Raw genomic sequence first — 12750 nt, 5'->3', positions numbered from 1 at the left:
CAGGCATCAGGAAGACTCGTATAAAAATACAAGATTATAGCCTGAATATTCCTATCGTTATCAATCTTGGTTTGATTCAGGACAGCATGGCCAAGCATTTCACTGTATTAACAGAGAGCAAAGCATTACAGTTAGTACAAGAATCTGTTTACTAAGTTTAAATTTAATAACTACAAGAAATCCAGAGAGGAACTGAATTACATTTAGAATTCAATTTCTCATGAAAAAGAAGAATGGCCACGCTGCCACAGGAACACCAGAAACCCCAAAATCTCCCAAACACCGAGACGTTCCTGACGTGTGCTCGCGCACATAACCACGGCCACATTTCAGCCTCTTCCACGCAAACCCAACACACATCTCTGGTCACCACAACACAGCTGCAAAATCAGGGATCAAGCAGGAGACAAATAGAGCGATTGTGGAAAATGCCCACGTCCGGCTGCTTTCAGAAACCATTTTTCAGCGACCTGCTTAAAAACTGTTCAGCACATTATGTCGGTGATAATTGATTTCTGCAAAAACCATATGCCAGGCATATATTGTGTCACACCAATGTGCTCAAAGTAAGACTGTAAACTAATCACACACTGTAAACATCACTCAAGAAACATGAGCTACATTACATACATATTTAATATGCATCCAGAATGGGGGGAAACAGCAGCAGGTAGCAAAGGAGCCTGGGCTGCGTCTGCACAGCCCCCAGTAGACCCCTGTGGCTAACGGCGCTGCGAGAGTTCATGTTTTTACCTTAAACCTTCTGCTTTCCACATATCAAAAGGGGAAAACTCCCCTAACAGCTAATGCTGCGCCTTTCAGCTACAAGCGAGAGTGGGAGAAATGAAAAGGTTAGGTACTAAATTATTAGTTTCATGTCGCTTGCCAGCTATATCACACCTAGCTTTAAGAGGGAACTAGTGATTCTTCCTACCATGCCCAGTTGTGCAGAAGATAAATATATCTCTGCCACTATTTCAGGTACCTGCTAAAAGATGTTTGCAGCTGGAAGATACCTAAATATAACTAAACAGATGACTGTTTAATAGAAACAAGTGAGGCAAGAATTTATTTTCTTGAATTTCTCCCTCAACCATTCAATTTTAAGAAAATCAAAACCACTTTCTTTCGCGAAAAAAAGGAAATCTTCTACAGAGGGGTAGACACAGAATATGCCGAAATACTGCTTTTATAAGCCACATTACATAAAGCAGATTAAATCCACAAGAGAGGCCACTATTAAGACATTTTTAACAGTGCCAGAATCTGCCAGCAGGAATAGATACACAAGTTTGATTGTACTAGAAATATTTTCCTAGAGGAGCACTACTAACGTTACAAAACTAGTTATTCCACAGAAAGGAACGTACTCGTATCTTCAAAGTTCATTTTAATTACTTGAAGAATATGGTTTTGACTAAAAATGTATCGATGTCTTTCTTCCAGTAAGGTAAATTGTGCTGAATTTCTTGATAAACAGAGTAGTTGTCTCATTTTACTATAAAGTTATTGCCCTACATTTATTTCATTGAAGCATCAAGCCTCAAAATTAAGCATGTTTTCAGTAAATAAGGTATTTGTTAGGAAGTGGAAACAGCTCACTTATAACTGAAAACAGCATTGTCCTGTTAGTTTATGCTCTGCAGAAGATAGATACGTGATGGGGAAAGGTCCACTGATGCCTGTTACCAACCATGACAGAGCTGCAGAGATTTACAATGCAGCATCAATCTTGTCAGCTGGATTCTTAATCCTGACTGCTGGACACTGGGGAAAAACACAAGCTATGTGACACGAGCTCTTTGGTAATGCTGGACTTCCAGTGCACACCTCAATGCAAGGGCATTTTACTAGAAACTTACTTTTGGAACGAGCCTTGATGCCATGGTAGATGAAGAGTCTTCACCTGTAAGGAAAAAGATTCTCAGTTAGATGGAGATATATTTTGAATTCCGCAGGAAGAAGGGTATATGTCAGTAGTGCATCTCCCTTCTAACCAACTCTAGATCAGTTTTTCAAATGAGCTCTAAGCTTCAGTATACATAATTTCAAAAGGAAGTTTGATTTTTTTTTTTTACAAGCAACCAGGAATTTTAATGTTCATTAGGTCACCTACTGCTTGTTCCGAGACAAACAAACAAACAAAAAAAATCAATAGATGGCACACTGAAGACTTCTTCCATAACAAGCGCTGCACAGCTCTGATCTTTTGAATAAGAGTGCCTTAAAAGATATAGTATTAATTTAAGAAATACCTGTACAGGCAGTAATGCACTTCTGAGTACTAAGTAAAATAAACAGCCTTTTGTGATTTAGGAAATAACACATTTTAGGGCATGAAAGCAAGCAGCTTTGTTATACTCTGGCTTTAAAAGTACAGATTGCAAAACACTTAAAAAGTACCTAAGAAATGTCAACTTCAATTATCATTCTAGTCTTAATCATTATTTATAGATCATCAACAAAAAATACAGGTTCCTCCCCTTTGAAATAAAGGATGACTGCTGTTTCCTTGGCATTTACTTAGTTCCCCCCCCCCCCCCCCCCCCATTTTCTTTTCAATGCTCTTTAGCTAAGATCACCACACCTTTGCAAACACATGCTATACACATTACATGTTTGAAAATCAGGGATACTATCTGGCAAAGCTCAGCCTCAGAGTCCTGACTCTCAGCCAGCCTCAATGGGAACTCTTCCACTTAAGTCGGGGAACTCGCTACTCCATGGGAGAGGATAACTGTATCCGCTTAAGACATGATAAATCTCTTAAAAGAAATGATATGAACATCTGAGGCTTTCCAAGTCCTCTCAAACACATCGTGCCTTGAAATCCAAGGCAGTGACAGAACTTACAGCCACTTCCAAACCACTTACAAGAAATCGGTAATATTTAATCTTAATATTACATCTTAATTATTTAAAGAGTTTAAAATTAAGATCCCGAATAATGAATATTTTAAATATACTAACAATCATAGCCTTGCAAGGCAGGCATTGCAAAGATCTCCAATTCCATTTTAAATGTGAATAAGTCAGGCAGATGAGCAATCTACTAATAATACTTAAAATACCTGCAATAGAGCTAAAAATAAAATAGCAATTTATTTCTATTGTCACTTCAGAGGTTTAACTTTCAAAGTGCAGAGCAACACTCAGCTTTTTTAGCTTTTTCTCAAGGGTAAAGCCAGAATATTTGCCTTGAAAAGCAAATTTATCCAGCAGCTCTTCTGAAAGCTGGGCCGAAGCCCAGAAGCACAGTAAGTGCACTGCATTACACCAACAGTACGGAGAGGCGCTACAACCTTCCGACCACCTATTCTCCTTTCCACCTTCCCACGCTACCACCCCAGAACACAAACTAGAAAGGGACCCAACAGTCCAGCAGATACCGCAGCACCCTGGGAAGGGCACGCAGCTGCTTCGCGGGACTGCACGACCACTCCAGACCACCAGACTGAGAAACCACCTCGCCGCTTCCGATTCTGGCTGGTAACCATGCAGGAAAGCAACTGAACTAGGAAATACCAGAAAACATGGAGTTATTCACCTGCAGAAAAAACTTCGACACCCCTTTCCTCCTAAAAATTGACTAAGATGAGAGTATTTGGCACTACAAATGTCACATCTGAAGTAAAACACTCCCAGAGATCGCCAAGAGCAGAAGACGGCTGCACCGCGTGCAACTGGGCACCAGCATGGGATGCATAAGAGCCGTTCAGCTGGAAAGCAGGCAGTCCCTCCACCAAGCCTCAGGAGGGCAACATTCAGCAGTATTAATCCCCAGAAATACGCATCTGCCCTCTGCCTTTGCTACACTTCCCCGGGAGGCCAAGGAGAGATGGCAGGGGATGGCGTGCCCCGTGTTACCGGGAGGCAAGCCCGCAGCATGCCTCCATCCCACCCGCTCCCCCAGGCAAAGCAAGAATCAGCCAGCATCAAAACGCCACTCGTGCAGTGGCAGGCAACCAAGGAAGGCTCATCCGCAGCCTCCACGAGACAAAGGAAACCCAAAGCCTTCCTCCGACATACCTGCATCTTTTCCAAACTGAGTGTGATTTAAGCCTGGACACATTTGTATGAAGGACTGGCACCTATACACTTTTGCTTCACTTGCACCAAGCGCTGAACAATTACCATTTAACAGTTACTCACGCCCCTCTTCCCATCTCCTCCCGGCTGATCCAGTGGCACATGCTGCTCTGGATTCTGGTGACATCCACTTGCTCCCCACCTTCCCATGGGGAAATAAAGTGTTTCCGAGAGCAGCTGCCCACGGGCAGATGAAGGGCTGCTCTGGCACATCAGGTAAGCCAGACAACAAGCATTCATGCTGACTGAAGGAGCTCGGAGCACAGCAGGTATCTCTGGGACAAAACTGGTCAGGAAACACACCTTCTCATCAAACAATTCTTGTTTTATGTTTACTTGCAACATACTTTGTCTCCCTGTTTATGAAAGAAACTGTGCCAAATGCCAAAACCAAGTTAAGAAGTTGTTTTAAATAGAATCTGCCAATAAAACTCTCTACACCCCATTCCTCCTAAAAATTAGTAAAACAGATGGAGGAAAAACTATACAAGACCACTGCTAAACATGAGAGGGCTGGGAAAGTCCAGAACGTTGTTCCAAAACGCATCTCAGTCTTGCAAAGACTGCCTTGTTGGAAGTGGCCAATATATGCACTACTAACTTCTTTCCATGTTTAGCTGACGGGTACCCCTAAGGCTGACTTTGAAGTTAAGAACACAATCTCTCTTCAGAATGGCACAGGAATCGTCACTGATCAAATTCAAACACAATACCTCATTCTGGATCACATGCCAGGAACTGAGACACCAGAATCACTGGAGCCGTTTTAAACACTGAAACCTTATTGCCATCAACCCCTTCACCAAGAGGGAGTATTTCCTCCTGCACCTGCAGAGAACAGGATAAACTGAAGGGATCAGGTATGAAGCAGAAGGGGGCAGGAGGGAAGATGAGTAAAGAGTGATTTGGCCCCATCCTGACCAGCTCAGACCTGCCTGGCTAGGACCAGTGAAGCCCATCTCCCATGGAGCTCCCGCCTCATACCCAAGCTGTGGGGTCACAGCTCCTGCCTCGGCTCCCCTTCGCCTTTCAATCAAGACATTCCCAAGCCCTCCCAGAACTCCTGCTTCCACACAAGAGCTGTGCTGGGGCTGAAGCCATGCTGACAAGCAGCGGGACACTCCTGAGACACCTGGAAGACACACAAATGCCTTCAGGTGCTGAACAGGAGCTCCTGCAGAGTAGGAGTTGAGACACTGATATATCCTAGACCCACCCTGTGAGCATCCCAAACCTCTGAACGTGTCAACAGAACAGAAGTGTAAAGAAAAGTCAGAGGTTACATAAAAAAGAAGATCCTTAAAGGCCATGAAAAATGTCAGCCATATTTTGTTGATAGTCTAGAACAGCAGTTTTTGGGTTTTAAGATACTTTCCTGTTTACTTTCATAGAACTGCAGCCTGAAAAGTACATGTGATGGCAGCACTACAGTAAGACCTCAGATTCATAAGTAGTATTTTCCTCAGTTCACCAACTTTTAAGCACTAAAGGAAGTTTCTCATTGAAAGACAAGTCCTCAGGATTGGCGGAACGTAATACTCTGATTTCAGTACTAAAATTTAAAAACAGCTATTATATCAAGTCAGTATATGAATAAAATTCCATATGAAAACATTTAAAGTACATTAGATTTTTGGTCAAGATGAAAGACTGAAAAAAACTCAAGCAATCTATTCTAATTGGGTTCCCATGGTAACTGTACAATTGGGTTTTTCAGTATAACATCCCAAAGGCCCAATGCACACTTGTAAAATATACTTCAAACAGCCTGAATTGTTTTTACATTACAGCACTCCCAGGAAGATCAATTACTATACATCCCCACCCTAACTATTAGTGGCAGGAGATGTTAACACTATTGGCCATATTAACATAAGTCATGTAAAAACCACCACGTATCACCATCATTATATAAAACTAATTACACACTTCAGATTCATCAAACATGTTCCGAGTAATAAACCAATACTAGTCTTGTCACAAGATCATGTTTACTGAATGTTAGAAATCAACCCCAAATATATGCCAAACCATTTTGCTTCTCATATTGATTTCAAGGATAAACAGAATCAATCATTAATAATTACATTATAAGATGACCCATAGGGTTAATCATATTCTTAGAAACTCTCACTATGGAATCAAATATAGCTGCACAAAAAGACAACTGAAAAGCATTCAAATCCAGGCCATACGAGTTACCAATAATATAAAACCAGATGCATTCGCTAACATGCAACTCACGCAACCGGTGAAAAGAAAATAGCACCGTTCTATTTGTAAACATGCCACAAGCATTTATCAAAAAAAGTTTCTCTGCAATTAAGCAATCTGCTTTTCTGGGCCTCAGTTTCACTTTCCAAAAACCCAGCGCTGGCTGCAGACCCAGCCTGTCCTTCCGGACAAGGCTTCCGTCCGGCTGCCTAAGGCTCAAAGCTGAAAGGAGATGACCCACAGCTACTGTAAGGAGGATTCAAAACCAACTGATTCACATAAGAGAAAACACTGTGGCCAGTTTGAATAAAGTCAATCTCATTTCTCAATCAACCAACCAGAACATCTTACCAGATATCAATACCAGAATATTGGTCTTGCCTGGAATGAAGTCAGCAAACAACCAGATGTATTGCTGGTGTCAATAGGAGGCTGTGCAAGAGACTTCCTTTTCTTCCCACTACGTTACATTTGATCAGACTAAACTTCAATGGAGGAAGATGAAGGGAAAATGAAGGTACGTAAACTGTTTCTCCAGGACATTGCTGACAGTCTAAAAATGTACTGTCAATATAGCTGGCCCACTGCTGCCAAAGCGAGGTTGTGCATTTCATGGGCAGTTTTAGAAGCTGTACGTCCCATCTTGTGGTTTTTATATGTGAAACAGAAAAATTTATCTTTTAACAGGTCCTTAAGTATACTTCAGGTGTTTATTACAAAATTTAACTAACAGACCTTCTGCATACTTCGGTGTACAAACAACCAAAGACAGTGTTATTGTTTGCATTGTACTGACTGATCTAAAGCAGTCAAATAATACTTAAATATTATTGAATGATGATTACACAGCAGCAACATTTACAAGACAGCACTAACACTTGCCACCTGCTAATGCAGGTTAACCTGGAGGGAGTTAAATTTGCACTTGCAGCAAGTAGGTGGCACTAAAAAGTGGCACTTTAATTATTAAAACTTGAAAATGCACCTATCGGGTAAGACCAAAAGCTCATCTCTTCAATATCTCATCTTCAACAGCACGTAACTACTGAATACTATAAAAACAAGGTGAAGCATTTTGTGATTTTCACGGGCATACTGCTGTGCCCCCCAAAAAAAGTGGGACTTAAACTGCCTGAGACAGAAGTGGGGATTCTGAATGTAAACGAAAAGTTAGTTTCTGAGCCCAAAGCCAGCATCCCCAGCTGCCGATCCCAAGACCCACAGCTCAGCTGCACACTGGGTTGTGAACACGCAGCGCGATCTGAACCGACGCCTGCTGCTTCCCCGGATGCCGCCAGCTCCTGCTTTCAGAGAGGCAGAATTATTCTTTTACTCCCTTTACCAAGACTGCAGAACCTTTGTATCCATGATCTCCCCTCTTCCTCCCTGAGATTAAGCGGGACTTGTTCAGCTGTAAGTATTTTTAATCCCCTTCAGTAGCCCTATTGCACTGGGGAGAATTTCAGCTGCATGCCCAAATTTTACAAGTTACATGAAAAGATACCTAAAATGATTTATACCATTTAATTTGCACAATATAAATTAGATAGCAGGTAGTCCTGACTGACATCAGGACAGGGTGCTTTTGCTCTGCTGATATAAAACAGTAAATAAGGAAACAACCTGAAAACGGATTAGCAAAAAGCATCAAAACAGTGACATTTTGCCCAAGAAGAACTTTCACAATTACTCAGCTTCCATAAAACGCCAAAGCCACAAAGGCATTGACTGAATACCTTTGACTTTTTTTAGACAGTAGTCTGGACCACACAGGTAGAGCACCAGTTTTAAAACTGCACTTTGTATTTCTGGAAAATACTTCAGTACAGGTTTGGTCTGGTTTTACAGTTCGGCTGTTCCTGCAGCTGTATGTTTAACTTAATGCTGGCCCCAATGCACCTGCTCCGGGTGATAATGTTAGCCTTACAGGAGGCAAAATTTAACACAGGGGTTTTCTTGCAGCAGGAAGGTTTTCCTCATTATACCTTCAGATAAATTAGCACAGCTGAAGCCCTTGCCAGCACAGACCTGCAGAACAGCAACCTTCACAGCTATCAGAGGTAAGAAACACAAGAACCAGCAGTCTGCAGGAAAGACACCAAACCAGGCCTTTTCCTTTTTTATTACAGCATTAATGAAGTAGTTAAAGTTCACAAAACCAGCCAACACACGTGCTGATACCTGTCACTACCTAAAAGATTTCAAGCCTCCTGAAATTAAAACTTTGTCCTACATCCTCCCAACAGTTACATTCTCTTCACCAGTCCAGATATCTTATGAACACTCAGTAAACTAGAGAATTGCACAATCCGTCAATAAAGTAAGCGTATTTTGAACTACTGTCCATATGACTCAATTTGTCAGTAAAAACTGCCACCAGCGCTGTGCTTGCAGAAAAATGTCCATAAATGCATTATTGCAACTGGCAGATCGATGTCCATAATAAAAACAAATAGATTTAACAAGTGCTTGCTTTTACGAGTTATGCAATTGGTGGGATGTGCATTCAGCTTCACCCGACAACTTCTGGGAATGGGTGATACAGACCGGGTTAGGCACTTGCTGACTTCACTAGCAAAGGAAATTATTCTAACACAGGAAATATTTAAAAGCGTTAGACTGAACACTAATGCCTTCAGGAGGTATTTAGAAGTTCCATGCATTCAGAATTTAACATATTGTTCCATCAAATGTAAAATGAGATATGTTAACAACCATTACAGGCAGTGAGGCTTTTTTTGCCTCGCCCTCTCTGCAGAAATTAAGTTTAATTTAGGTCAGCTGCATCCCAGGCACAATGGCTCACCCTCTCAAGGCTGATGTTAAACACCCCAACAGATCAGGACATACAATTAGTTCCCACGAAGCTCTTGCAGCACCAACACCAGCATGACCATCACTGCTGAATCCACCTTTTGGTCACCGCAAGGGAGGATGTCACCCTTCATACCAGAGGCAGAGAACAGGGCTCACAGGGAAATCATGCACTGGTTAGAGCACGAGCCAGTACAGCTGCCAGCATAGATAGGTTTAATTCATACACATGAGCTGCTCTCACTCCTCCAAAACCCTAACTGCATGGAAGAGAACACTACAAAAACACTCATCCATGTCTTTGACATGTTCTCCTTTGGATTTTTTGCATTAGTGTTTCTTTTAACAGTTTCCCCTGTCACCAAAGTCAGTTTAAGCACAGCTTCTCTGGTGCCGCCTTTCCATCTTATCCACACTTCCCATAACAAACTTAATACTTTTTCTGCACAAGTCCTTAAATTAGCCATTCAAGGAAACCCCGATAACCTTCCCAAAGGGCATGAGCTTCTCCTTCAGGCTACTATCCCTTTAGTGATGCCATTAGCTGATTCTCTACATAAGTTAAGCATTAAACAGTAGTGACAAGTTAATTACAGAGTTATCAAGAGATAAAGTAGTCACGGTAACACAAGTTGCAATATAACTACAACAGTTTCCTATAGAGCTTCTGTTCAGTTGCTGGTGTAATTGGTGTAATTAACTTGTCATGGATCAGAATGCAGATAGGAATTGCTAAAGCCACCTTGCAAGCTCACATGGCTACATCTTTCTCCTCTGAAGCTTGAGGCTTTTGGTAGAATTATCCACATTTGGAACACTTCTGTTTGAAAACAATGCAAACAAAACTTTTTACTTGGAAAAATTAGGTCACAGACTGACAAAACATTCACAAGAAAACAAAGAAACAACTTGGTAAATTTCATGTAAGTGGATGTTTTTAGCCAGAAGTATCCTGCGTTACAGGGGTAGTTTTTTGCCCCAGAGGCAGTAAGCTTTATGAACAGCAGAGCAGCCAAACACACATTAAGGAACTGAAAAGATGAATCAAAGCCAGAGAGAGGAGGGGAACCTGTTCCAGAGGGCAAAAGCCCCAACCCAAAATTAAGACCTGAAGAAATAACTCTGCTTTAAAACAAGATATTCTGTGGTACCTACGATTCTGTTCCGAGTTTGCAAGCATTAGCCTAAAAACCAGAGGCAGGTCATCCCACCTTCATTAACCCTTCAGGCCTCAGCACAGGAGGCAGACAAAGGCACATCGTCTCCACTCTCTCCTTCCTGCAGAGACCATGCAGAACCCTTTCCAAAGGGGTACCCCTCCACAGGCAGGGGAACAGAGCTGCTAGAGGAGACTTTCAGCTCACCAGACCTTCTGTGGGATTCCACATCACAGGGCAGGGAGGCATCGTGATGTGACAGGAGATCCCCTACCGTGGCTCCAACTTAAGCTGCATTTCCATACAAGCAAGGGAAGACCAAAGGCCACAGAGGCGGTTCCGGGAGGGAGAGCTCCTACACCGCCAGTTTTGGTCCCCCGTGCATCAGGGAGACAGGCAGGGCTTGAAGGCCAAAACCTCCATCAGGTTCACAAGGGAACCCTGTCATCCAAACAGACCCCTCCAGAAGATAACCCTTGCCTTCTGCGCAGGGGGAGCACAAGTCTGGGCACAAGTCATGCCATGACAGCCATTTCTAAACTAAATGTTATGCCCCAGTATATAAAATGGAAGGCTTTGCTGTGTGAAACACTGTAGAGACTGCACCTTGCCATTTAATAAGAGCTCCATTACACAAAAACATGATGCAACTCAGTAACAGGTTTATTGGGGAGCTGGGGGCGAAAGAAAAACATTCTTTACATTTACTTTGCTTTAAAAAGCACGTGCAGTTACAATATCGTACCTGTTTTACAAACAGTTGCAGAGCTTGGCTTTTATGCCAATGGCAAAAGGACATTTTTATGTTAATACCAATTCGACATGCGTTATTTTAGCGCAGTTTCACACTAATCTGATCTGAGCACAGGCGGCTGCCAGAAGGCAGGGTGCTGCCATCCATCCATCCGGAGCCCCACGGAAACACACACGCCTTCAGGAGGGCCTCGGCTCCCACGGCGGGCGCAGCACGGCTTCCCCGGGGCAAGGGAAGGGTTTGGCAGAGCTGCCCAGGGCCGGAGCCGCGCCTAAGGCAGCTCAGGACCAGCCTGAGTTAAGCTTTACAACCAACGCTGCCCTGCAGGGGTGATCCCCGACCCACGCGTGGGCCTGGTGCCTGCCCCGGCGGCAAGGGCCTTGCGACCCGAAGAGGGGTGCTTCCTCCCCGAGGGCCCGCGGCTGCCTCTGAAGGCGGTACCGGGGGGCACAGAAGCCCCGCACGGTTACCGAGGCCTGGGCAGGAGCGGCGGGGCTGCGACCGCCCACCCCCGCCGCGAAGGCCCGGGGGGACGCAAGGCCCGGGCCCGGCCCCAGGCCCGGCCCGCCGCCATCTCCCGCCTCCCCCCGCCGCTTCCTCCTCCGCGGCCGCCCCGAGCCCGTCCCGCCGGGCCCCAGAGCCCCGCGGCTGCCCGGCCCGCCCGCGCACCTGCCCGCGAGGAGGAGGTGGAGGAGGGAGAAGGAAGAAGAGGAGGAGGAGGGCGGGCGGCGGGAGGCCGCCGCAGCGTTCCCGGCGCCTGCGGCCGCAGCAGGCCCGGCGCCACCGAGGGGCTGTTCCTGCCGGGCCGCGGCGGGGGAGGCGCCGCGCCGCCGGGGCGGAGCCGCCTGGGAGCCCGCGCCGGGCGGGCGATGGAGGGAAGCGGCCTGGGCTGCCCCGGCCCCACGGCCCCAGGCGTGCGGAGCGGCCTGCGGGCCTCCAGGCCCAGCCTTTCCCCAGGGCCTCTTACCTGGCTTTGCGGGGTGGCTCCGGGGGGATTCCCGCCCCCCTCGCCCCGCTCTTATACCCGGGACAGGGAGGTGCGGATGGGCCGGGCTCACGCCGCCCACCTGCGCCGGGCCGGCCTCTCCCCCCCCACCCCCCCCACCCCCGCGGGGGCTCCCTGCTCAAAGCCAGCGTGGCTGCCTCAGGTCACCCAGGTGCTTGGAAACACGGGTTTCTGCAAAAGTCCATCGCAAAACACCGGCCTGTGGGCAGTAGCGCTGGAGGAGCCGGAGCCCGCGCGGTGCCGAGCCCCTGTGGCGGCCCTGCACCTTGGTTCTTCCTTTGGGCGCTGAAATGTAGGTGGCTGCTGACCAAAATCCACCACACCTGGAAGTAAACGTGTTTTTTTTTTTTAAATTACACCGGTCTGTCCTTTGTTCTGCCCATGCTTTAGGGCAGGATAATGAAGGGCAACAGGCAAAGACTGGGAGCATCGGGGATTCGGCCTTTTTCACTCATTTGCGAAGTTAGGGGTAAGAGTGGGGATGGTGAATCAGACCAGAGTTTGCAGAGGGAGCAAACAAAAATCAGTTTGGCAAATATGATTTATAAAAGAGGAGACACGGGGGAGACAAGAGGGAGTGAAATGTCAGAGGAAAGCAGGCTGTAGGGTGAGGTTTATTTCAGGTCATAAAAAACAGGACAAAAGGTGCCAGTAAAGTTTGCAACTAGAAACTGCTACTTTTCAAGCCAGAGGATCTTTCACTGTCTGAATCTTAA

General features: G+C 45.3%; 1 protein-coding gene across 7 annotated transcripts in view; it reads right to left on the bottom strand.

Moving 5' to 3' along the window:
• The window catches only part of MGMT (O-6-methylguanine-DNA methyltransferase), a 207456-nt gene extending 195357 nt beyond the window's left edge, over positions 1-12099 (bottom strand). For 6 of the 7 annotated variants that reach the window (XM_075107812.1, XM_075107811.1, XM_075107808.1 and 3 more), the window contains exons 1-2: positions 11698-11834; positions 1863-1906 (exon numbers count right to left, since the gene is read on the bottom strand). In XM_075107812.1, coding sequence (XP_074963913.1) covers positions 1863-1886 — 24 coding nt within the window. In that variant the 5' untranslated portion in view covers positions 1887-1906; positions 11698-11834. Of the gene's footprint in view, positions 1-1862; positions 1907-11697; positions 11835-11995 lie in introns of those variants that run through there. The other variant, XM_075107815.1, reaches the window with a different exon arrangement.
• Between the last annotated feature and the right edge of the window lie 651 nt (positions 12100-12750).

Source organism: Phalacrocorax aristotelis, chromosome 12, assembly GCF_949628215.1.
Source record: "Phalacrocorax aristotelis chromosome 12, bGulAri2.1, whole genome shotgun sequence".
Classification (NCBI taxonomy): Eukaryota; Metazoa; Chordata; class Aves; order Suliformes; family Phalacrocoracidae; genus Phalacrocorax; species Phalacrocorax aristotelis.
The sequence above is the reverse complement of the archived record's forward strand: the minus strand, read 5'-3'. Positions and strand labels throughout refer to the sequence as shown.